The sequence below is a fragment of the Lepus europaeus genome, chromosome 7 (genome assembly GCF_033115175.1).
Source record: "Lepus europaeus isolate LE1 chromosome 7, mLepTim1.pri, whole genome shotgun sequence".
NCBI lineage: Eukaryota > Metazoa > Chordata > Mammalia > Lagomorpha > Leporidae > Lepus > Lepus europaeus.
In genome coordinates, this window is record NC_084833.1 from 89,064,884 (window position 1) to 89,089,364 (window position 24,481).

Genomic DNA, 24,481 nt, shown 5'->3' on the forward strand with positions numbered 1-24,481 from the left:
AACGAAGACAGCCTATAGCCCACTAGGTAATGCCCATCAGGCAAGACTCTAATGGTAAGGGACTTCGGCCCAAATTACTGTTGTCAGCCCTTTCCATTTTTAAGTGCATCATACATGGCATTTCTAAATGTCACAATTAGGCTAGATGAGCATTATTCTGTAAAAAGAAAAAACATACTCTTTACTTTTTGACAGTGCTTTAAGTCTGCCTTCTAAAGGCTGGCTATATCTCATAAAAATGAAGAAACAACAAAAGAAAACATGTATAGACATGAATCCAATTGTACTTCATCAAACTTGGAACAATTTTGTCAACTTTCCCTTACAATCACCCATTTGAGAATTTTGGTTGCTTGCATGAAAGTCACTTGAGGTTTTGTGGCTGCAGAGATTAAATGCAGAAAGAATTGATATTGAGATCTGTGAAATTCTAGCTTATGATATGCAGCATGACTGAAAGTTGAAAATGGGCTGTATTTATTGAACAACGTTGATTCATGAATAACCATGACTATCCCATCTGGATTGCCATATCTGTCACTGGCCCATACTAGTGAATTATAAGGCTCTGTTTTGAATTTTATGAACCCACCAGCATTAAGTATCCTGTGAATGGTAATCCCTGAATTTTAGAGTCTCTCAAGTTTTTCAGAGCATACTAGGAATTTTATGTGCATACAAAATCAGAGCAGATGCCAATCTGGCAAGAAGAGAGAGAAAGGATAAGGCCAAACTTTGTAATTTTTTTCTTTGACTTTGCCAAATCAGGAAGAAGCATGGAAGAAATTGTAATAATAGAATGTTAGATGATTCCATTTTGCTTTTCATTCCTTCACCCACTGAGCACTTATTAGGCATCAGGCACTGCACCAGGCACAGGGAATATGAAAATGTGTAAGATCTAGTCGTTGACCACAAAAAGTACATGGTATTGGCTAATGGAATTTCATGGGAAATTTAAGCAAAAAGAAAGACACTGGAACAATACAATTCTTGTGTCTATAATTACTACAAGATTCCTTAGCATCCCAACCCTCTAAAGAAACATTAGTGAGAATAAATCTGTGCCAGTGCTCAGTATGAGTGCAAGTTTATCTGAGCATATGCTTCTGTGCCTAAAACAGCCTCCATTTTGCTAAATAAAGTCAAGCAATGAGTTTTATTTACTGAATAAAATAGGAAAAAAAACTAGTTTTCACTACACATAATTTTTTAAAAATTTAAGAACTTTTGGGGCCAGCATTGTGGCACAATGGATTAAACCACAACCTGCATCACTGGCATTCTATTAGTACACTGGTTCAAGACCTGGCTGCTCCACTTCCTATCCAGCTCCCTGTTAATGCACCTGGGAAAGCCGAGGAAGATGGCCCAGGTACTTGAGCCCCTGCCACCCACATGGGAGACCTGATTAGGGTTCCTGACTCCCGGCTTTAGCCTTGCCCAGCCCTGGCTGTTACAACCATTTAGGGAGTGAACCAGCAGATGGAATTCTCTGTCTGTTCCTCTGTCTCTCTTAACTCAGCGTTTCAAACAAATAAATATTTTTAAAAATCATTCATTTTTCACTGGCGCCGCGGCTCACTAGGCTAATCCTCCGCCTTGCGGCGCCGGCACACCGGGTTCTAGTCCCGGTCGGGGCACCGATCCTGTCCCAGTTGCCCCTCTTCCAGGCCAGCTCTCTGCTGTGGCCAGGGAGTGCAGTGGAGGATGGCCCAAGTCTTGGGCCCTGCACCCCATGGGAGACCAGGATAAGCACCTGGCTCCTGCCATCGGAACAGCATGGTGCGCCGGCCGCAGCACGCTACCGCGGCGGCCATTGGAGGGTGAACCAACGGCAAAGGAAGACCTTTCTCTCTGTCTCTCACTGTCCACTCTGCCTGTCAAAAAAAAAAAAAAATTAAAAATCACTCATTTTTCATCTACTTCAAAGGGAGAAAATAACAGGGAGGGAGGGAGCAAGGGGAGAGGGGGAGAAGGGAGAAAGAGGGAGGAAGGAGGGTGGTAGGGACATATATCTTCCACCTAGGGGGTCAATCCCCAAATGCCCACAACAGCCATGACTGGGCCAAGTCATAGCCAAGGAGCCCAGAATTGCATTCCAGTCCCCACCGTGGGTAGCAGCTCCCAAGCACTTGAGCCATCATCTACTGCCTCCCAGGATCCCAGATTTCACTAGCAAGAAGTTGGCTTGGAAGTCAAACAGCTGGGACTCAAGTTGCCACTTTTTTTTTTTTTTTTTGACAGGCAGAGTGGACAGTGAGAGAGACAGAGAGAAAGGTCTTCCTTTACCGTTGGTTCACCCTCCAGATTTTATTTATTTGAGAGGCAGAGTTACAGATAATTAGAGGGAGAGACAGAGAGAAAGGTCTTCCTTCTGCTGGTTCACTCCCCAAATGCCCGCAATGGCCAGAGCTATGCCAGGAACCAGGAGCTTCTTCCAGTCTCCCATGCAGGTGCAGGGCCCAAGGACTTGGGCCATCTTCTACTGCTTTCCCATGCCACAGCAGAGAGCTGGACTGGAAGAGGAGCAGCCGGGACTAGAATCGGCACCGCAGGTGGACGATTAACCTACTGCGCCACGGCGCTGGCCCCTCAAGTTGCCACTTTGATATGTGATACAAACATCATAAGCAGTGGCTTAACCACAATGTCCAAACTGTCATTTTTTTAAGGATTTTGTTTATTTCTTTGATAGGTACAGAGAGAGAGAGAGGGAAAGACAGACAAAAGGTCTGTGGTCACAACGGCCAGAGCTGGGCCGATCAAAAGCCAGGGGCTTCTTCCTGGTCTCTCATGTGGGTGTAGGGGTCCAAGCACTTTGGCCATCTTCCACTGCTTTCTCAGGCCATAAGCAGAAAACTAGATTGGAAGAGGAGCAACCAGGACACGACCAGCACCTACATGGGATTCCAGCATTGCAGGTGAAGGCTCAGCCTGCTATGCCATAGCGCAGGCCAGAAGCCCCGTAATTTTTAAAAATATGATTTTGTATATTCTGCCTGTAGAGCAAAGTCCTCCATGACTGCCAAGTTGATGTGCTTGTATTTATTCTTCCCTTTTTAACAAAAGAACTATAAACTACATTTTTATCTTTTTGATGATTGGAATTCTTTTAACAATAAACAGCAACATGTGTTTTTGGTAGCAGGGGGACAAATGCACAGCATCCTAGTTTTGTAGTGCTTATTACTAAGAGAAAGCAAAAGACAAAACCACCAGTCCCATCTCACCATTCCCTCTCAAAGGCACCCCCAGCAATTCCTTTCCTGGGTTATGTGCAAGACTAGCATGCATTCATTCTAAACCTTCCAGAGGATATGTAACTTAGAGGTTCATTTCAGACATGTCACTAGAGCCATTTCCACTGATTGATTGCACTGAGAAGACAGCAGTTGTGTTTTGCACTACAAAGTAAGTTGTGGTGGGGATTTCTTAAGGGGAGAAGGGACAAGATTGTTGTTTTCTGTTTTATGACCTGATTCTGATCATCAGAGCAGGAGACAAAAACAAATGGGCCTCATGTTTGACCATAACTCATGCTAGGCAGATTGCATTTAGTTTGTATAGTGGATGAAGGGAGGGTCTGTGTGTGTGCATGAAAACAATTTCAAATATAAGTTAAAGGGGAAAAAGAAATGAAAATGAAGCGGGTCACCAAAAGGCTGGAAGAAGGCTGTTTTATTCTCCACATGGTGTGTGGGTATCAGTGGTTTAGAGATTCTCTTTGTCCTTTTACTATGACAATGGAAAAAGGAGAATATAAGAAACTAAACTGTGAGAAGAAAATAAAATGCCAATTCTACTCCATTTTCTGAAATTCTGTGGACCCTGATTTAAATCAAGTAGCTTTCATGACCTCAATATTAATTTTTCTTCTTAGTTTATTTTCATAGATTATGAGGCTAAGTAAAACTTTAGATTTCTCAAAAGTCAGATCAAAAGGAAACTGAGGCAGTAACATTTAAGTTATCTCGTGTGTTCTTCCCCTCGTCCTGTTGAAAAGCAGCCTTTCAATAGAGTTCCTTGAGAGAGTAATTAATTGCGCTTCTGTTGCAATTGTTTCTATATTCATGACTTCGTGAAGGAAATTCTCTAACCCAGACCATTTTTAAAAAGGTTTTTCTACTTAAATTTGTACATGATCCATTTTATTTTCAAGAATATTAGAGTCGCTGCTTAAATATACTGTATTACAAAAAGAATAAAAAGTATTGATTACATCTTTATCATATTCAGAAGCATTTTCTAAGTTTTCAGTCCTCAGCGTAGAGGTGAATTTAGGGCACCACCTGTAGAAAGTTTTCTCATCCAAGGCATCCACGGGCTCAACAGGCACCCAACCACCATTTCACTCTCCGTTACAAGATTCACATTTACACAAACAGAGCACCCATGCAAAATTGAAATAAAAACGGTAGACATCAATTCCCTTAATTTTCCTTCATAAATACTGGATCATTTTTGTTGCCACTCTCTTAGAAACACCCATTTTGATGTTTGATGTCTGCAATGAAGATTAATTTCCAATCCATGTCCTTGCCGCCCCCGCGGACAGAAACACTAAGGTAGCATTGTCTGCAAGTAGGAATAGACTTCATTCAGCAGTGCAGGAATAAATACACATTCACGCGCCGAGGGTGGGCCCTCGACACAGAAAAATGCCCAACATGAGTGGGCCAAAGCCAGTAATGATGAGAAAGAAAAACCAAACACAGTACCTTTAAGCAAGCACAGAAGAGGTCCATATGAGACCGGTCCACGGAGCGAAGAGACAAAACAAGAGCGATAGCTGCAACCGCGGTCCATATCAGAAAAACACTCTCGCTCACCTGCCACCTCGTTTTATAAGGAAATGGGTCTGAGCATGCGCCCTGTTCCTGGGTCTGACAGGTGCATTCTGGGATGGTGGGTGTATCGAACTGAGTTAAAGAGAGAGAGGGTTACATTGCAGGGCTACAAGAGCTTCCAGCTTGCCTAAGTCTTAACTGATGGCCTAGATAACACCACATGCATTTGTAGTTAACTAAATTGCAACCATCCTCTTGATTTCTAGGCTTTTATGTTAAGCACCTGGCAATGTACTTGCCACATAGAAGTACAAAGTCAGCAAGTATCAGCCAGAAAGTAGACATGGGCATGTTCAAAACACTAAGAAATAGAGAAATTTTATAAAGTACTTAAGTACAATAAGAAAAGTAAACTTTACAAAAGGCATACATAATAACCTTGACAATTATTAATTCACTAATTGCCAATTACTTAATGATGAAGACTTTGTTTTCCCAAAGTTGAGGTTAACTTTCAATTTTTGAATCTATGTACAGAAAAATACACAAATCATAAATGTGAAGATCAATGAATGACAAGGAAGTGAACTCATGGGTAACCACACCCAGGTCACACAACAGAACATGATTAAAACTCAGACTCTCATTGTGTCTCCCACAGTCGCTATCCTTCTTCTCACTCTGTCTGCCCTGTCAGCCTACGCAAATCCACTGTCCTGACTATCACAGTGATTGATTTTCTAGCTTTTGAAACCACATGAAGCTTTTTATGAATAGTATTTTTCACTCAACATTGTATCAGTAAGACCCATGCAAATTGTTACTTGCAAATAGTTCATACGGTCTCCTAAACCATACTGCATGAATATCCCATAAATTACTGATCATTCTGCCATTGATATGCATTAGGTGTCAGAGTTTTGTGAATAGTCCTGACTATATGGAGCAATTTCATCTGAATTATCCACTTTACAATATTGTCTCCTAATTTATGATCAGGAAAATTCCTCTGTTTTTTGTCTTTGATCTATGTTTATTTAAATTTTACAGATATTTTCTTAGACTTGTTTTCTTTATTCTTTATTTAACTTTTATCCTTGTTTTTAATTTAGATTACTTTAACTTCATATTGTAAAATATTTTTAAATATGTGGAATATATAAAAGAGTAGAGTGAACTTCAATGTACTCAACACTTACCTTTAACAATTATGAACTCATAAAAATCTGTGTAATGTGTAGCTCCACATAATGCCCTTGTGTTATGTTGAGGCAAGTAGCAGCCACTACATCATTTCATCAAACATAGTTCATAAGAAATCTCTAAGATATGAGGGAACTTCACAAAGCTCATGGGGGATGGAATACAAAAATAAAGCACATTGCCCTGGAAATTTTTTAAGGCCCCTTATATTTAGATTTAAAATTAAAGCCAAATTTTTTATCCTCTTTAGATATGTTTTTGGCTTTCATTCTTTTCTAATATATAAATTAAGACTACACATCTTCAAATAATTCATTCCCAGCATCTCATAAAGAGTATGTCATCTAATATTATGAATTGCTTGACTTTTTTTAGGATTAATATTCTTCTACCTGAAAGTATTACTGTCAGATTAAAACTTTTATTCCTTCATTTAATTAATATGTATTAAAAACTATCCTGTTTACAGATAATCTGACAAAACACATTGAAGTACATTACTTACAATAAATTATCCTACAACTTCCTCCATTCATGATACTTTCTTTTAGAAAATTTGAATAAAGACAATGTAGAAGGGAACTAGCATTTGCAAAAGACCTACACAGTATACATATATTAAGAACAAATTCAATTATATTTATAGCCAATCTTCTTTTCTTTAGATACCAGTGACAGCATCTAGGAAAAACAAATACAAATATATTCAGCAAGTGATATTCATTATTATGTTCCTGCTGCATTTTAAACTTCCTCACCTCATATCCTCTAATCACTGCTGAACTGCCTCATAAATATTCAGCAGTTTAACCAGGCATTGTTTATTTATCTTATTTGATTCATTAAATTGCATCCTTTATAGTAAAATTACCTCTGGGCACAAAGCAACTAATACACATGCAGACTAAAACTACTGACTTCCAGTCTATCTCAGAGTATTGACTGTGAATAGCCCACTTAATAAATGCACCTTACGCTAAGCTCTGGAGGTTAGAAAGATGGGCATTGATGAAACAGACAAGCAAGGACTTTGCCAATGGAAATAAATTCATCTTCCATGGGAAATATGTTCCCATATATAGGATTTTTCAACAGAAGGACATGCTGATCTTATGTTGCATAAGAAAAGAGGGATGTAAAAGGTAAAGCAAGCTTTAGTAGGAAAAAGGTCTTTCTGCTCCAAAATATGTCGGAAGCTGAGGAACTAGAAAAGAAAGTAGGCTAACAGTGAAATGTGTGCCTTCTAACACTCAGTTTACATTAGTTACAATTTTGCTATTTAGGAATGACAGTGAATTGAATGAATGCATGCAAAACCAACTTTCCTTAATGTACCTGGAAGTACCTATGCAACCATAAGAAGAGACAATTCTCACTGCATCAACAGTGAATGGTATGAGACAAAATTAGTACAATGTTTTCTGGGTTTTCCTTTCCTTTCATCTTTGTGCAATGACCCAACCTCAAAATCCCATTTTTTAGGTTCAAGCAAGCAGTGAAATAGCCTCTGGCCTCCTTCTCCTTTATCTTTTCATGAAGCAAACTGCAGTCATGCATATGAAGCTTTGTGTCTGAGCTCAGACCTGGGTAGATTTGTGTTGCTTAGAGAGTATGAGTGGAGGCTTGCTCTAAAAACCAATAATCTATCGTCTACCTACACACCATAGGCCACTGGGCTGGGAGATACAGTCTACAGCTGAGTGTTTCCCTATTTAAATAAGCCTTTGATTCCTTTATAGAACACCTGAAAATCAGTTAGGTAAGATGGAAGTGTAATTAGACAGAAGAAACATAAATGAAAGAAGGAAACAAGTAGTGAGACTCTAAAGGAATTCCTTTCCCTATAAAAGATCTTTTTTTAATTAGAAGAAAAATTTTAAACATATGGTTCTAGATCTCAATGAGATAAATAAGAACTCTCATATTTAGAGAGCAATTCAGGATACGAAGAAAATGCAATGAAATCAAAACCAAAGTAACTAAAATAAAATATTCACATGAAACAACAAGATAGAAACTTGATACTGCTAAATATTTAAATCAGCACTTCAGAGTCAGGTCTGAGAAAGAATCCCAGAATGCAAAGTAAATGAATGGGACATTGCATTTTCATATGAGAGAAAAGATGTCAGGCTTGAGGGGCAGAAATTTGGTCCATACATATTAGGTACCTGCAAAGAAGGCAAAATGGCAGAATGTATAGAGCAAAAGCAAAAACAAAAAAACAAAATTTAAGTGAATAAAAATCCAAAACCAAAGCTACTAATGAAATCACTATCTTCTGTTAGAGAAGGGGCTGGCATTGTGCCACAGCAGGTTAAGTTGCAGCTTGTGCCACAAGCATCCCATGTCAAGCACTGTTCAGGTCCTAGCTGCTCCACTTCCTATCCAGCTCCCTGATAATATGCTCAGCAAAGAAGTGGCTGATGGTCCAAGAAGTTGCAGTTCCTCACTCCTGGCTTTTGTCTGGCCTGATCCAAATGGCTGTTGGTTGTGGGGAACCGCAGGCTGGCCACCTGTGGGAACCTCCTCTACATGGTTTGCAGCAATCGGTCGACCACAAGTCCTACGAAAACAGCCAGGTGAAACAGATGAAACAGAATGGACTCTGCATAAAAACTAGGAAGAACCAGGTGAAATAGATGAAGTTGAGGCAGGAGGGACTCTGCATAAACAACTAGGAAGAACCAAGTGAAACAGATGAACTTTCGACCTGAGGCTATACGCGCCCTTTCATCTAATTAGATGAGATCAGCATAAAGGGACATTGGGATCTGGGCGGGCCCTCCTCTTCTTTTCTCCTCTCCCCTTGCCCTTTCCTTCTGTCTCCAAGAGTAAAGTTCCTTGAGAACCGAGAAAGGGTGAAAGTTCCTTGAGAACCGATGAACAGTGACCATGTCGTGACTACGTTGGACCCTTGCTGGCCCCTTTGTGTGTGTGATACCCTTTGTGTCTTTCCCTCTCTCTGTCACTGCTTTTCACATAAATAAATAAATCTTTTTTTTAAAAAAGAGAAACTCTATGGTTTTCAGGAAATATTAAAATCTTAGCAACTCGCTCTTTGTCAACCCTATAACTAATCCTTGGTAACAAGTCTACAAATTTTATCCTGTAAAAATTCTTGGCTTCAGAGGCAATTTCCTGTGCACCACCATCACCCCAGTTTAAGCTGTCCTCATTTCTTATTTAGACCCCAGCAGTGTTTCCTAACTGTTCTTCCTGTCTCCCTGGCCCGTTTCCAATATATCCGTCATATTGCAACCATTCATTCACCAAGAAAAATTGAGTCCCTACATGTGCCATTATTAAAAAAAAATCATTAAACAGATAACTGAGAAAATGCTCATGTAGTGATCATTATAAGAAATAATTATAGGAAAGCTCGGAATAAAATGGGAAGAGTCACTAAGGGAGGCATGATTTCTCTAGAGAAGCGGCCGAGGCGAGCTTCTGGACACACTGCTCTCCAGACTGCACGCACCAGCCCTCCGCCATCCTTCCCTCTGCATGCTCAGCAGCTCATCTCTCAGCCTTCCGCTCAATTGTCTGCCTTGATGGACATTTTCCTGCCCAGCCTCTCCCTTCTGAGTCCTGTTTCCAATGGTAGATCTCTATCTGTGTGTAGCTTTCTGTATGGTTTTTCTCAAAACCACAATTTTACACTTGTTTATGTGGTTTTTCATTCAACAGCTAGTATACTATGCAGACTGTAGGCTCTAAAAGGGCAGGGGCTACATCTATTTTGACTCATCATTTATGCTCAGTTTGCTTCAAGTGCAGGTTGGATAAATTAACACACATTCAAAAATATTTGTGAATGGCTAATCAATTAATAAAGTTTAAAAATTCAAAGCATGTTAAGACAAGACGTTGCTGTTATGAGCCTTTTGGAATTAATCAAAATTTTTAATTTTAATATTTGAGAAGTTAAATATATATGGATATATATTTATATATATATATATATGGAGAGAGAGATCTTCCATGCACTGGTCCACTCACCAAATGCCCACAATAGCCGAGACTGAACCAGGCTAAAGCCAGAAGTCTGGTCTCCTGAGAGTGCCATCATCTGCTGCTTTCCAGGATGCATATTAGCAAGAAGCTAAAACAAAACAGAGTAGCCAGGACTTGAACCAGGCACTCCAACATAAGATACAGGTGTCCTAAGCAGCAGCTTAACCTGTTGTGCCATAGCGCCAACCTCAATTGTTTTTTTAAAGAGAAACAGAACAGTTCAAATAGTCAAGTAACAAAGAGGAGTACTCTGAAAATGACTCCAAAACCAAAGTAAGCACTCTATTGCCCACTTTATAAACAAGGACACAGAGATTCACTGGTTAAGTAATTGTCCCATTACATGCAGCTTAGAAATACTAAAAGATTCCAGTACAGACCTCCTGGCTTCAAACCCAGGATCTTCCTAGAGCTTGCAACACTATGATTAGTGTCTTAGATATTAAAAATTAGTACAAATTATTTTAAAACCAGTGTGCCATTTTTATTCAAAATGAATAAAAATAATCTCCTTTCTGGAATCTATTTTGGGGATTTACTTGATATGTGGCAAATAATACACATGAAGATATTCATGGCAACATTTTCATTTAATGGGCAAAAGTCAAAATCTAACAAAAAATTTCACAACAGGATAATAGTTAAATAATATAGAAGTGTGCACGGATATCAATTTTTGCACCAAAGCAAACTTCTTTTAATTCCTCTTTCCATGAACCTTTTGAAGAAACCCCATAGAACGCTTAGGGCTATGATAGAATGTTATTTTTTTAAATGGGAAAGCATTTATATGTATAATGTCAAAGAATGAACATGGGACATAAAACTATAGGTTCAATATTATCATAAATATATAAAATATATGTAAAATGTAGGAACATATGCACAAAAAAGAAAACTACATTGAGGAAAATAAAATATTGTCTCTGCATACAACTTCAAATATTTATTTATATGTTAATGTTTTGATTTTATTGCTAATGATTTCACTTAGAGAATTTGGAGTTGATGAGTTGATGAAATCTACCTGAGTAAAGAAACCAAATGAAGAGAAAGCTTCAACTTTAGAAGGTGTGTGTTTTGTGGATACTATATAACCTCAATTCAGTTAAAGAATCATTAAAAAAGCATGATGTTAAATTTTATTTTTTTGATGTTTTTCTGTTCACACATGCACACACACACACAAAGTTAAATAATCATTCTTTCACTGTGAATTAGCAACACTTCCATTCTGTATTTTTTAAAAATGTTTTATGTGGCTGCAGTCATGACATAGCGGGTTCAGCTGCTGCTTGCAATGGTGCCATTGCACATCAGAGTGCTGGTTAAAATGCTGGCTGCTCCACTTCTGATCCATCCTCCTGTGAAAAGGCCTGGGAAGGCCCTGGATGATGGCTCAAGTGCTTGGGCCCCTGCCACCTACATGGGAGACCAGGATGGAGTTTCAGCTCTGGGCTTCAGCGTGGCTCAGTCCAGGCTGTTGTGGCCATTTGAGGAGTGAATCAGCAAATGGAAGATCTCTTTCTATCTCCCTCTCTGTCACTTGGCCTTTCAAATAAATAAGTGAAGGAAGCTTTTAAAAAATATTTTATATGATATAAATAATGAATAAATATTTCTCCCAAGGTAAAGTTAATCCTCTGTTTCAGCTGGTGCAGATACAGCTTGCTGTTTTTTTCTCACAATTGGTTACTCATGAAGCATTTTGTCATTCATTTGGGATGTTTAATTTTATGGTGATTAATGAGAACATTAAGCATTCAATATTAAGAAGTTCAAAATTTGTATTGAAATCTATATTTGTATCAAAATCTTTACTTTGCTTAACTTAATCACATTCTGCTCCCTCAAAATATATGCTTAATTATATTTAAGATAATGTAACTGGCTAAGGAAAATTGAAACTCAACAGGAAATCAGATATACCACAGGAAAGGAATGATACACGTTTGTACATCCAACAACTTCTCAGCCAATTTTTAGCTTGAAAATAGCTGAGTTTTTTTCAGTTAAAAATATGCTCAGAGACCAGGCAAGATAAGTTACTTCTTGGAATTGGAAATAATGTGGCCAGCAGGAGAGAAAAGACAGAAGATTCCAGCTTTAAAAAACAAGTTTCTGAAGTTTATTAAATCAGCTGTTTGCTCATTGGATTCAGTTGGGAGATAGGGATGATCACTGTATTAACTGCTTAAAATACATAAATTAGAAACATGCCAGGAGATTCCAATACAATCCCATCAAGGTGGCATGTTCCAATGCCATCTCACTAGTCCAAGTGATCAATTTCAGTTCACAATTGATCACACTGATAGTCTAAGAGTCAAAGGGATCACACAAACAAAACTAGTGTCTGCTAATACTAACTGATAGAATCAAAAAGGGAAAAAATGATCCAACTTGGGAAGCGGGATACACAGCAGACTCACAGAATGGCAGATGTCCTAAACAACACTCTGGCCTCAGAATCAGCCCTTAAGACATTCGGATCTGGCTGAAGAGCCCATGAGAGTATTTTAGGCATGGAAAGCCAAGACACTCTGAAAAAAAAGAAGACCTAAATGAAAGATCTCTGCGAGTGAGATCCCAGTGGAAAGAACGGGGCCATCAAAGAAGGAGGTACCTTTCTCTGAAGGGAGGAGAGAACTTCCACTTTGACTATGACCCTGTCTGAATAAGAACAAAATTGGTGAACTCAAAAGGCTTCCATAGCCTTGGCAACTCATGACTAGAGCCTAGGGAGATTACTGACGCCATAAACAAGAGTGTCAAATTGTTAAGTCAACAACAGGAGTCACTGTGTACTTATTCCTCATGTGGGATCTGTCCTTAATGTGTTGTCCAATGTGAAGTAATGTTATAACTAGTACTGAAACAGTATTTTACACTTTGTGTTTCTGTGTGGATGCAAACTGATGAAATCTTTACTTAATATATACTAAATCAATCTTCTGTATATAAAGATAATTGAAAATGAATCTTGATGTGAATGGAATGGGAGAGGGAGTGGGAGATGGGAGGGGTGCGAGTGGGAGGGAAGTTATGGGGAGGAAGCCATTGTAATCCATAAACTGTATTTTGGAAATTTATATTTACTAAATAAAAGTTTAAAAAAATAAAAAATAAAAATAAACAAAAAATACATAAATTATTGGTCCGTGCAAATATAGCAGGCAGGCTTCAGTTGTGAAGAACTGCATTGTTCTCCCTAGTTGAGTCAAGGAGTGTTTTATGACAGGTATTAAATGGAGAGAGTTAAATTAACAGACTGCTGGGTGTTTTTTCTAGAACGACTGTCAAAGTGAAACTGTATGACCAAAGGAAGAGGCTGATGCGTTGTAACAGCATGAGACCACCAGCTCCAGAAACACACAGCACTGTCATGGTTAGAAAGCCATGGTTAGGATGGTGCCATTTTCAGGAAGTCATCACCACCTAGAATCCCACCAATACTCTGAATTGCACCTGCAAAATAGCTGCCCGTCGCCCTTCCTGGTTCCTGTCTAGCTAGTGGCTAAGCAGTGAGATGTGTATTAACGCTGCTGCAAAAGAGGAAAAAGGAAAAATATAATGACTCCATTTCTGTGCTCACTGGCAGAAAAGCTCAAGTGGCAAAGGTTCAGCCTTCATCACACTTCTATTAAATCTCACGTAACTGCATGTGACTGATTGAACCTAAGTAACATCCAAAACCCTAACTGCAAAGAATACTCAAAAATATGAATTTTAACTTTCCATCTTCTTCATTATAAATTGGCACACTCAATGATTGCAAAATGGATGTTGAACACTAATGTACTGTGTAGCCCCGTGGTTATTCAGTATCCTCTTCCCTATTCAACAACTCCCAGAAAGCAGCAATTATTAACATCAGTGTTTCACACTACCATCATGCAAATATCTTTTTTACAGTTGAAAATGCAATCACCCTCTCCACAAGAGAGAGCCAGAGAAAGCCCAATCCATCAATATGTCTCTCTCAAAATAAAAGTTTACTCTTCCTGCCATGAACTACATTATAAAGTTACTTACCTGTAACATATTCTGTACAGAATATCACAAGAAGGGAAGAGGTGAGATAGATAATGCAAAATAAGCCAAAGAAGAAAATAGGACTAACAGTTGCAGTGTTCATTTCAAAAAGCTGCAGCTGCAATTTGCAATGTCTCCTTTCTCCCTTTTCCTTGTTCCCCCGGCCTTCAGCTACCCTTAACACATCGTGGTAATCCCAGTCTTCATTCTGGAGATCAGAGCCAATGATGGCTTCCTGTGGTCACCACTGGAAACTAATCCTAGACAAGCTCCACGACATCTCCAAGTTCCAAACAAGCTTTGCAGTACATACTCTGTAGAGCAGCAACCTTAGTTGAAAGAGAATCTGAAAAAAGTGGTAATTGTCTTTTGAGCCTCAACAATGGGCAAAGCACCTGAAGGAAGACAAAATGGGTGCAACAATTAAGTAGGGGGAAAAAGGTCTTCATTACTCTTTCATTTTCACCACCAGGACCTGGATGGAGCTCCAGGCTCCTGGCTTCAACCTGTCCCAGTCCTAGCAGCCATTTAGGGAATGAAACAACAGAAGGCAGATCTCTCTCTCTCTCTCTCTCTCTCTTTCTCTCTCTTCCTCTTTGTCATTCTGTCTTACAAATAAATAAGATAAATCTTACAAAAACAAAGTTGCTGCTTGTTTGCCTCCTCCTATGTGGTACCAATGTTATTCCGTTACATTTACACTTGATCTTAGCCAAAAGGCCAAGAGGCCATCCACTACATTTAAACCTCTCCAAGCTTTCAGTTCTGTCTTCTCCTCCATTAAACTTTGTGTGAAGCCCAAGAAGAAAGATTGCTCCTGCCCTTTTATCAGATGATTCATTCAAACTTTCATGCTTTTGAATGATAAATAGTTCTGATAGCCAGTGAGAAAAAAAGCACTTGTTCAATTTCTTTGAATGATTCTTCCTTATAGCAGGATGCTCCTTCTGAGTGCCACCTTTTGTTGCCTCACTCAGTACCTGAAGTTCACACAGACTGAAAGTAGGCAGTGGTGAGTACTGCGATTTTGAGCCCCGTTAATTAATTATGCCTCACCTGTTAATCATGTGATACAGTGAGTAATTTCTTCCCAGCTCTGGACCCCGGCACCAGCAAGAGAGAAAAAGTTCCTGCAGTCATAAGTACAAGGGGAATTTTAAAATTAATCCGTCATGTGATAATTTGTTGACAGGTTGGTTACTGGAAAGACATGGAACAAGAAGATGCAGCAGAAACCGTCAAAACCAGGGGGAATGAGTCATTCGTCATCCTGACAGGACTAGAAGGAAACACACTGTATCACTTCACAGTGAGGGCTTACAATGGAGCTGGATACGGGCCACCCAGCAGTGAAGTGAGTGCAACCACCAAGAAATCCCGTAAGTGATCTGGGCTTTTTGTTTGTTTCAGACAAAGGGAAACATCTTTTAACGGTTTCTGAAAGCCATGTGAGGTACATAATAAGCAGAGTCAAAGGGGAGTTTGATTCCTAGTCTTGCTTCACTGCTTCGATCTGAATCCCAAAACTAGCTCAGAAAATTTTGCATTCACAGTAGATAAAGGTTATCTTCCTGTGAAACAAGGCTAAGCGATTTTGACACAGAAGGGAGATAAAAGGATTCGAGTTCAAAAGCTCAGTAGAGTAGCTATTAAAATGACACTCCTGGAGCAAAACCCTCCTTATCTGACTCCAGCTGGATAGAAGCCTGTGGTGCCAGCCAACTACTAGACTCAGGAAAAGATTGAAATCCTCGCAAGGGTTTAAATGAAGAAATGCATTTAAGAATCCTTGTCAGTTCATTTTCACTCTTTATTTTGCAGCCCCCAGTCAAGCACCCAGCAACCTCAGGTGGGAGCAGCAAGGCTCTCAGGTTTCTCTGGGCTGGGAACCTGTCAGACCATTAGCCAATGAGTCTGAAGTCTTGGGTTACAAGGTTAGTGTCTCTTCACTCTCGTGCATAGATATGCATTTCCAATTTCTTTATTATGATATTAGATAATCCATAATGTATATAAAAAGTCTTCTATTTTATCTCAATCATTTTCTACCTAGATTTCAGAGAGAGTGCCTCCCTACAGGTAGAGAAGCCAAGGCAATCAACACTGATTTCAACTGCAAGGCATAGGAAAGGAAAGGGTAGGCAAAGCATCAACAAGCTGAATATGGTCTGAAGATGGCTCTGTGAAGCCTGACGCCAGGCAGAGAATGCTGGCATATTTTCCCAGCACACAGATGGCAGATGGCAAAAACTGGATGACTTAGCCTGAATAGGAAGATTTTCTATGAACAAAGAGACAGAAGAAGAAAAGCACTGCTAAGGCCAGAACCCTAGGTGGGACAGGGTCTGTGAGAAAGACAAACACATCTCACAGCCATGCTGCTATACGACAAGAGACTGGAAAATATGAAAACATTTATACTGCTTTTGGGAAAACAACTTTGTCTACGAAATTAAATACATATGGGCTATGTATTGAATTGGCTTAATTTCAAATTTTGTTCCATAAGATCAGATTCTATTTATTTTCATAAACTTTGTATGGAACTATTAGTTGAATGTGATTTATATTTATAGCAGATTTTTTTAAATATCAGTGATAATATTTAGACAGAAAAGCATCATTGGGGTGAATTTTCAACTGTCAAAGATGGTAACACAATATTTTGTGTATAAAGTGCTAAAATTCTGAAGCTAAATGCTATAAATGAAATGTATTTTAAGTTAAATAATTTACATTAATATTTTCAGACAGAAACTAGAATTCTTACTGTAATTAGTATGGAGCTCAGACACCCTCACACTTTAACCCCTGCACATATACTCAAATCTCTCCCTAATCCTGACAGATTTTAAATTTGTTCTTTTGGGGGAGAGCCAATGAGTGGCTTTTTCCTTTAGTTCTCCCCTTGCCATATTCTGCCCAAAAAGACCATGCCCACACAACTTTTCATCTAAGGTAAATTTACTCTTCAATGATTAGAGGTATCAATAGACCATTCAAGAAGCAGTCTGAAATCATTAGGACAATGGCAAGCCTTCTCTCAAACTGGAGAGGCAAAATAGAGTGCAAGAAAGACACACATAAAAGCATACGGCCAATTGGAAAAATCGCGTGATTTCAGGCAGCCTCCAAGTAAGAACAGAGAAATACCAACTTCAGGTTGGATGTAGGCTTCTCCAGCTACATCACCTACTCTTTGTACGCAGTGGAGCCTTCTATCTCTGTCATTACTCTAACACTTTATATGTGACTGTCTCCTGTGCCAAACTGAGCTCCCTGAATACAAGGACCCTATCTTACTTATCTCTTTGCCCTCAATGTTGCTTGCATTATTGAATAAATGAATTCATTTTGACCCAGTTAGACACATCTTATGCATTCAGATATGTATATTAAGAAATATGTATTTTTCCAACATGGCTTTAAACGTGTTGTGTTGTGGTGATGAAAGATCACTGGCATCTGAGTGAGGCAGACTTTAGTTCAAATCCTAGTTGTATAACTGAGTAAATTGTGTATCTGTTCTGGGTTTCATTTTCTTAACTTCAAAATGGCAAAATAGCAGTAATGATTTCTATTATTTAGCATTGCTTTAAGGATTGAATTAGATAATTTGTGTAAAATGTTTTCCATATAGAAGGAGTTCATTAAAAATATATATACTATGTGTTTCTTATTGTTATTAGTATAGAGTCCCAGGGTAGATGAAGTTTTAAAACATGGTAACAAAAGAATCTAACCTTTAAAAGTTGCCTGCTAGTGCCCTTTTAGTGGAAATAGCATGTCACCCTGGAATATCTTCTCGCTAGGAGAACAATCGCTTTTTCCATCTTAGTTGTATATATTAATGACAAGTAAATACATGATGCCAGAGTATTTTTTCGCTTGTATTTTTTTTTTAAACAGGCAGAGTGGACAGTGAGAGAGAGAGACAGAGAGAAAGGTCTTCCTTTTTCTGTTGGTTCACCACCCCCCCCCACCAATGACCGCTGCGGCCGGCGCACCGTGCTAATCCGAAGGCAGGAGCCAAGTGCTTCTCCTGGTCTCCCATGCAGGTGCAGGGCCCAAGGACTTGGGCCATCCTCCACTGCACTCCCGGGCCACAGCAGAGAGCTGGCCTGGAAGAGGGGCAACCAGGACAGAATCCGGTGCCCTGACCGGGACTAGAACCCAGTGTGCCGGCGCCGCAAGCAGAGGATTAGCCTATTAAGCCACAGCGCCGGCCTTGCTTGTATTTCTTTGAAATGGTTACACTTCCTTACATCCCTGAGAAGGAACAACTAATCCACAAGAGTCTTCTGGGGTCTGCATTGTGACATAGGAGGTAACCCTGCTGCCTGCATTGCCAACATCCCATACAGGCACAGATTCATGTCCTAGCTGTTCCCACTTCCGACCCAGCTCTCTGCTAATGGCTTGGGAACAAAAGTAGAAGACAGCCCAAGTACTTGGGCCCTGCCACTCATGTGGGAGACTCAACTGAAGGTTCTGGCTGCTGGCTTTGGCCTGGCCAAGCCCTGGCCCTTGTGGTCATCTGGGGAGTGAACCAGCAGGTGTAAGATCTCTCTCTTTTTCTGTAGTTCCCTCTCTCTCTTTCACTCTTTCACTAAATAAATACATCTTTAAAAATAAAAAGGAGTTTTCTGATAACAAATGGAGTGAGACCTCAACTCCTTCTCTTTTTCAACTAAATATTACTAGAACCTTTGATAGACAGGATAATCTGAAGTGAGAGAACTCTGACAGGAAGGATCCCATCAGGGAAAGAGAACCTAGGCTAAACACAGAGTCTGGATTCTCAAGGAAAGATCCAGTTTTCACAGGGCAAGGGATGAAAGGTTCTCTTGACCCAGGCACAGAGAGATAGGAAAGCAATGAGAATATAAAGAGATGGAAGCCAGGGAACATAAGGCTGGAGTCCCCTCTTCTGAGCATGACTGAGGAGAACAGTTGCCTCACATCCACAGGGAGGTGCATAGAAACTCAGGCAGACAGAGCTGGCCATGACACTCAGAAACAACGTTCTCCTCGATTCCTGATGTGTTCCTGAGACCCACCACCACGCCAAAAGTGTAGCCATCTTTCTTAAGCACGGTAGTTTACGGTTGTCTCAAAAGATTAACAAAAGTAGGAGCACACAGCACGAATAATTTATCTTTCCATGAGGTAATCTGAAGTTGGACTAACCTACTAAAATTAAATTCACCTCCTGAGATTCTTGGAAAATTTGAGATAGACTTCCTACTGATGACAGTAATTGGAATACAAGAAAGAGGGGTTACTTTATTTTCAAACTTTGTCTTTGCCAATTCACTTACATGTACAGTTAAGGGATCACTAGAAACATATGTGCTATGTAGGATTAAGGCTCAGAACTTGGAGTCAAAGGCTGTGGTGAAAAATACAGGACTTTTGTATTTTACCTTTTGCATTACGTGCAGTTTAAGGTTGATAAATTCAGAGAAGTCTTCATATAGAAGATTGCCACATTGTGAAAATAACTGGAAGATGATAAGTATGAGGAAACATGCAATTAGCACATATACTCGACCCATAAGTAATCTGCTAAACTCTTCCTTTTATAGTTAAGTTACTATCTAAACTCTTATACAGGATATAAGTCATTCAAAGCAAACCACAAAAGGGCATAATAAGATGATCATTAGAATTTGACATTTGACCAATACTTTAAAAAAAAAAAACAGATTTATTTACTTACTTGAAATACAGAGTTACAGAGAGAGAGGTAGACAGAGATCTTCCATCTACTGGTTCATTCCTCACATGGCCACATCAGGAGCCAGGAGCTTCGTCCAGGACTCCCACATGGGTGGCAAGGGGCCCAACACTTGGATCATCTTTCTCTTCTTCTCCCAGGCATTAGCAGAGAGCTGGGGCAGAAGTAGAACAGCCAAGACATGAACAAGTGCCCATAGGAGGTGCCAGTGTGGAGGGCACCAGCTTTCCCTGTGACACCACAGAGCTGGCCCTGAACAATCTGTTTTCTAAGAAAGCACGGGTCATAGTCTGTCTGTGCAGCTGTAACAAAGCACCTGAGACTGGGTCACTTACAGAGAAGAAAAACAGACTTTCTCACAGTCCTGGAGTTTGAGAAATCCAGGATCAAGGCAGCAGCAGGTTTTGTTTCTCTGCGGGACATGGCTATGTCTTCATGTGCAGGAGGTGAAAAGGCCAAAAGGCCAAACCCTGCATGAAAACTCTTCGGTAAGGGTCTTAATCCCAGCCCTGAGGAGAGGAGCCCTTATGACCTAATTACTAATTAAAAGTCCTCCCCTCGTAAGACACTGGCAATAGCTGAATTTTGGAGACACGTGCAAACAATAGAAGCATGGATCTTATTTAAGAGATTGAGGTGTCGGCAAAAGGTCCTGAAAAATAACCAAGAATGTAGTGGAAAAGGGTGGAATTGAGCCCTATGTAGGGCATCAGACACTAAAATAGAGTCACTTCAATTAAACATTACCTAGTGGTGATACAGCTCATTGCTCGGTTCCCCAGACTGCCTAAGAGATCTTGGACTTCTTGGAATTTTGTTTAAGACATCCAGATTTAACAGCAATAACTCCAAGATATTACAGCCCCTGTTAACAAGGAAGAGGAAGAGAAACATGGAAGAACAGGAAGATGTTGGGGAAAGGCTTTAGACAAGCCTTGTTACATGAGCACAAACTATTCACACTCCAAGTAACGTTCCATTTGAGAGGTAGTTAAATCAATTTGATAATTTATTTAGCATATTTATGACTTACTTAAATTAATTAGCATGTGCCACTTTATTTTATTTTTATTTACATTTCCCAATTCTGAGTCAACTGCATATTTTAATATATTATTTATAAATGACTGGGAAAGTGAAACAAAAACTTCAAATAAAATTTTCCTAATTTGACTTATTTTTCTCAAGAAAGTGTTAGTAAATGAAGAAATTTTGTTATTATAACTCTCCTAATATTGGTCCATATTGAAAGTCCTTAATAATTTTGACACACATTATAAATCTAACCATAATTGGAATTGTTAAGAAATTTCAAAAATCAAATTGTGAATTACAATGTATTCAACTATAATTCTTAATGATCTTGAGAATGGTGGTTGTTTTTTCTTTACACTATAAAAGATTTTTATTCAAGATTAGAATGCAAAACAACCTTTCATCCCCACCTTATATTCTTCCTATATACTTATTGCTGAGTAGAAGGGAAAATATGAGACTAGGGATAAAATCAGGAGCTGTTTTTACTTGCACAAATGTCCCCTTCCCCACTAAGAGAAACTTCTATGTGCTCAGAAAAGACACAAGTCCTCAGAAACAGTTCAGGAAAAGGACCTCAAGCTGTGAACCAAGAAAAACAATTTTGCTCATCTACCTCTACAAACCATCCTTTCCTAGATGTCACTACAATTCTACGTGATACGTCTCTCCCCCTCATCTCTACTTTCTACCTGTTTGTGGAGCTGAGGGGAGTGGGGGAAAACTGGGCTTAAAGTTTTCTTGTTCTCCTATTATGTACCAAAGTAGGCAGAAGATTTCACTGCGTATGCACCTGAAACACTAGTTAGGGCCTTGCCGCCTCCTGAGATAGATGTGTACCGGGGATGGCGGTGTAATTCATTCCCTGTGGAATGTTGAAGCCCACCCCCATATCTCTCCAGTTTCTCACAGAGCTTTTGGTCAATAGCCACTTTACTCCCCATGGCTTCCTGTATTTTACACCTTTTCATTCACCTTCTTTTCACTCCAACAAGAGACTCAGCCTCCTTCCTGTGTTTCCACAAATTAATAAGGCTCCTAACTGGTGGCTTACATTGGGTGAGGGTGCACCTAAAAGGTTCATTATGCTGCCTACTCTAGATTATGCTTGAAATTAGTCATAATTTTTTTCAAAAAATTGAAACAGAAAAGACTCAGAATGTCAACCATATATATGAAGACAGAAATACCTTACATACAAACATCTGAAGTTTATCATACGTCCTTTTCCTAAAGGCCCTACAGCTAATGGCTTCTCAGTCATACTTGTGCTTCCCAATTTCCATTCATCTCGCTTCTGGTTGCCTTGCTGAACCCTACTGCCCCCACCCTATTGTCACAGGGGCTTCACATACCTCACCTGCCTTTATAAAGAGCAGATGTGCCCATCAGCCATACCAACACTGCTCAGCTGAGGAATACGACGTGACTTTATTTAGTAGGACTCATCCTTCCCGGGAGCACTTGAGTTTATAACAAGGAAATGAATCCTGTTATATTTTAGCACATTTACCTCAAGATTCTGTTGCCGTTAGACATAGAAGATCCCCTTCCAGATCATGCCTTTGAGAATTACATTATCCCAAGAATTTTCCTTTGGGATCATCTCTTTGAATAGCCCTTTGATTTTGAGTTATTAAATGGAATTTGAGAATAGTCTTGATGTTACATTAGACAATCTATTTTATGCATAGAGATGCCTGTCTTTGCAACTATCAATCTGTAAGTGTCCATATTATCAAAGAAACCCCTGACCTCCTCACTGTCCATAGCTATTTTTGACATGTCTCCTTAGTTTTTTCATATTTTTATTCATCTTTTCTAAATCTGGATTTTAAAATATTGAAATATTTTAAATATTAAATAAAGTAAAATATTCTCTAAAGCACCTAAAGTAAACATTAATTTAATATATGCTGTCATTTAGTATACCTATTTATTCACACATAGCACTACATCTTCTTGGATGTATTAGTAAAAGCCACATTTAATTTCAAACTGCTTTTGCTACCATTAACTGACTTTTTTTTTTTTTGCTTTTACCTTTTGTTCCTAAGTCTCAGCTGATCCACAATTTTTCCTTCAACTCTGGATTTTACAGCAACATTAGATACGCATTGCTGACTGCATTTTTCTTTGTCATAAGAATTATAATTTATTGAACCATAACAACAGTGTCCTCTGCAATAGTCACTCCCCTGCCAATCCCCACCAATTTACATACTTTCTCATTCCCATAAATTTGCTTTATAATTATCTTGTGTGGGTGATCAGAATTCTAATTCATTACAGTGCCACCATTAAAATCAGAAGCATTGGCCGGCGCCGTGGCTCAACAGGCTAATCCTCCGCCTAGCGGCACTGGCACACCGGGTTCTAGTCCATGTCGGGGCGCCGGATTCTGTCCCAGTTGCCCCTCTTCCAGGCCAGCTCTCTGCTATGGCCAGGGAGTGCAGTGGAGGATGGCCCAAGTGCTTGGGCCCTGCACCCCATGGGAGACCAGGAGAAGCACCTGGCTCCTGGCTTCGGATCAGCGTGGTATGCCGGCCATAGAGCGCCAGCCACGGCGGCCATTGGAGGGTGAACCAACGGCAAAGGAAGACCTTTCTGTCTCTCTCTCTCACTGTCCTCTCTGCCTGTCAAAAAAAAAAAAATCAGAAGCATAAATTTGGATAAATTTGTCATTCCTAAGCCAAAATACATCCTCCAGGAAGATGTCCTCCTACTACAGACCCTCCAGGAAGTGGTCCCAATTCCCCAAATCTCGACTAAGTCCTCATCCCATGCTTTGCTGTGGCAACAAAATCCGTTTCCCCTTGTGGTACCTATCACAGTTCATTTCATTGCTTGTCTGCCTCCAGTATCAGGCTACAGGTGCCATAAGGACAGGATTCATATAATCTTCTCTGTTGAATCTCCAGTCTATAGTACTACCTGGCCTATACAACATACCCAATAAATATTCAGTAAAACTGTAATCATGTTGTGTTGGCACTGAGGCTATAGGGGCCTTCCCAAAAAGAATCTGAGTCACTATATTGATTTTACATGACATTTATAGAGCGGTCACTTCCCTCTGAAGACCTGGAAGTAAATTTAAATAGGTGAAATATAAAGAAAATGATATGGAGGGAGCATAAATTACCACGTTACAGAGGGGGAGGATCAAATCCAGGAAAGTTTCAATACATGAAATATTGCTTTTCTGATCTTGTACATAAGTTGGTTCAAGCTTAAAACACATTTGCTATAAGAAAAAATTTAGAAATTTTTCTTTTGCTTTGTAAGTTAGTTCATCTTTTATGATGCAATTTAAATACTGGCCCGCTGACAATTGAACAATGATGACAACAGAACAAATAGCTTCCTCTGATTAAGCTTATCATGCACCAGGTTCTGTGACAGGTATTTTACATGCATCCTTTCATTTCATCCTCCTAACAAAACAATGAAATAGATGTTATTATCTCCACCCGATAGTAGAGTGCATTGAGGTTTGGAAAGCTTAGTAATTTGCCCAGCCAGGAAGGTGTAGGAGATAGGTTTTGCTGTTGTTGTGCTGTTTTGTAGGAAATTGTTTTGAATACAGATCTGCAAGATTGGAAAGTGATTGCTCTTTCCATTATGCAAAATAATCTTAATACCAATAATTACAAAAAAG

The 24,481-nt window shown here is 39.5% G+C and overlaps 1 protein-coding gene across 1 annotated transcript in view; it reads left to right on the forward strand.

Annotated features, from left to right (window-relative positions):
* The window catches only part of CNTN5 (contactin 5), a 549,774-nt gene that overhangs the window by 519,376 nt on the left and 5,917 nt on the right, over window positions 1-24,481 (forward strand). The window contains exons 21-22 of the mRNA XM_062197592.1: window positions 15,238-15,424; window positions 15,867-15,979. Of these exons, the coding sequence (XP_062053576.1) occupies window positions 15,238-15,424; window positions 15,867-15,979 (300 nt within the window). The remainder of the gene's footprint in view (window positions 1-15,237; window positions 15,425-15,866; window positions 15,980-24,481) is intronic.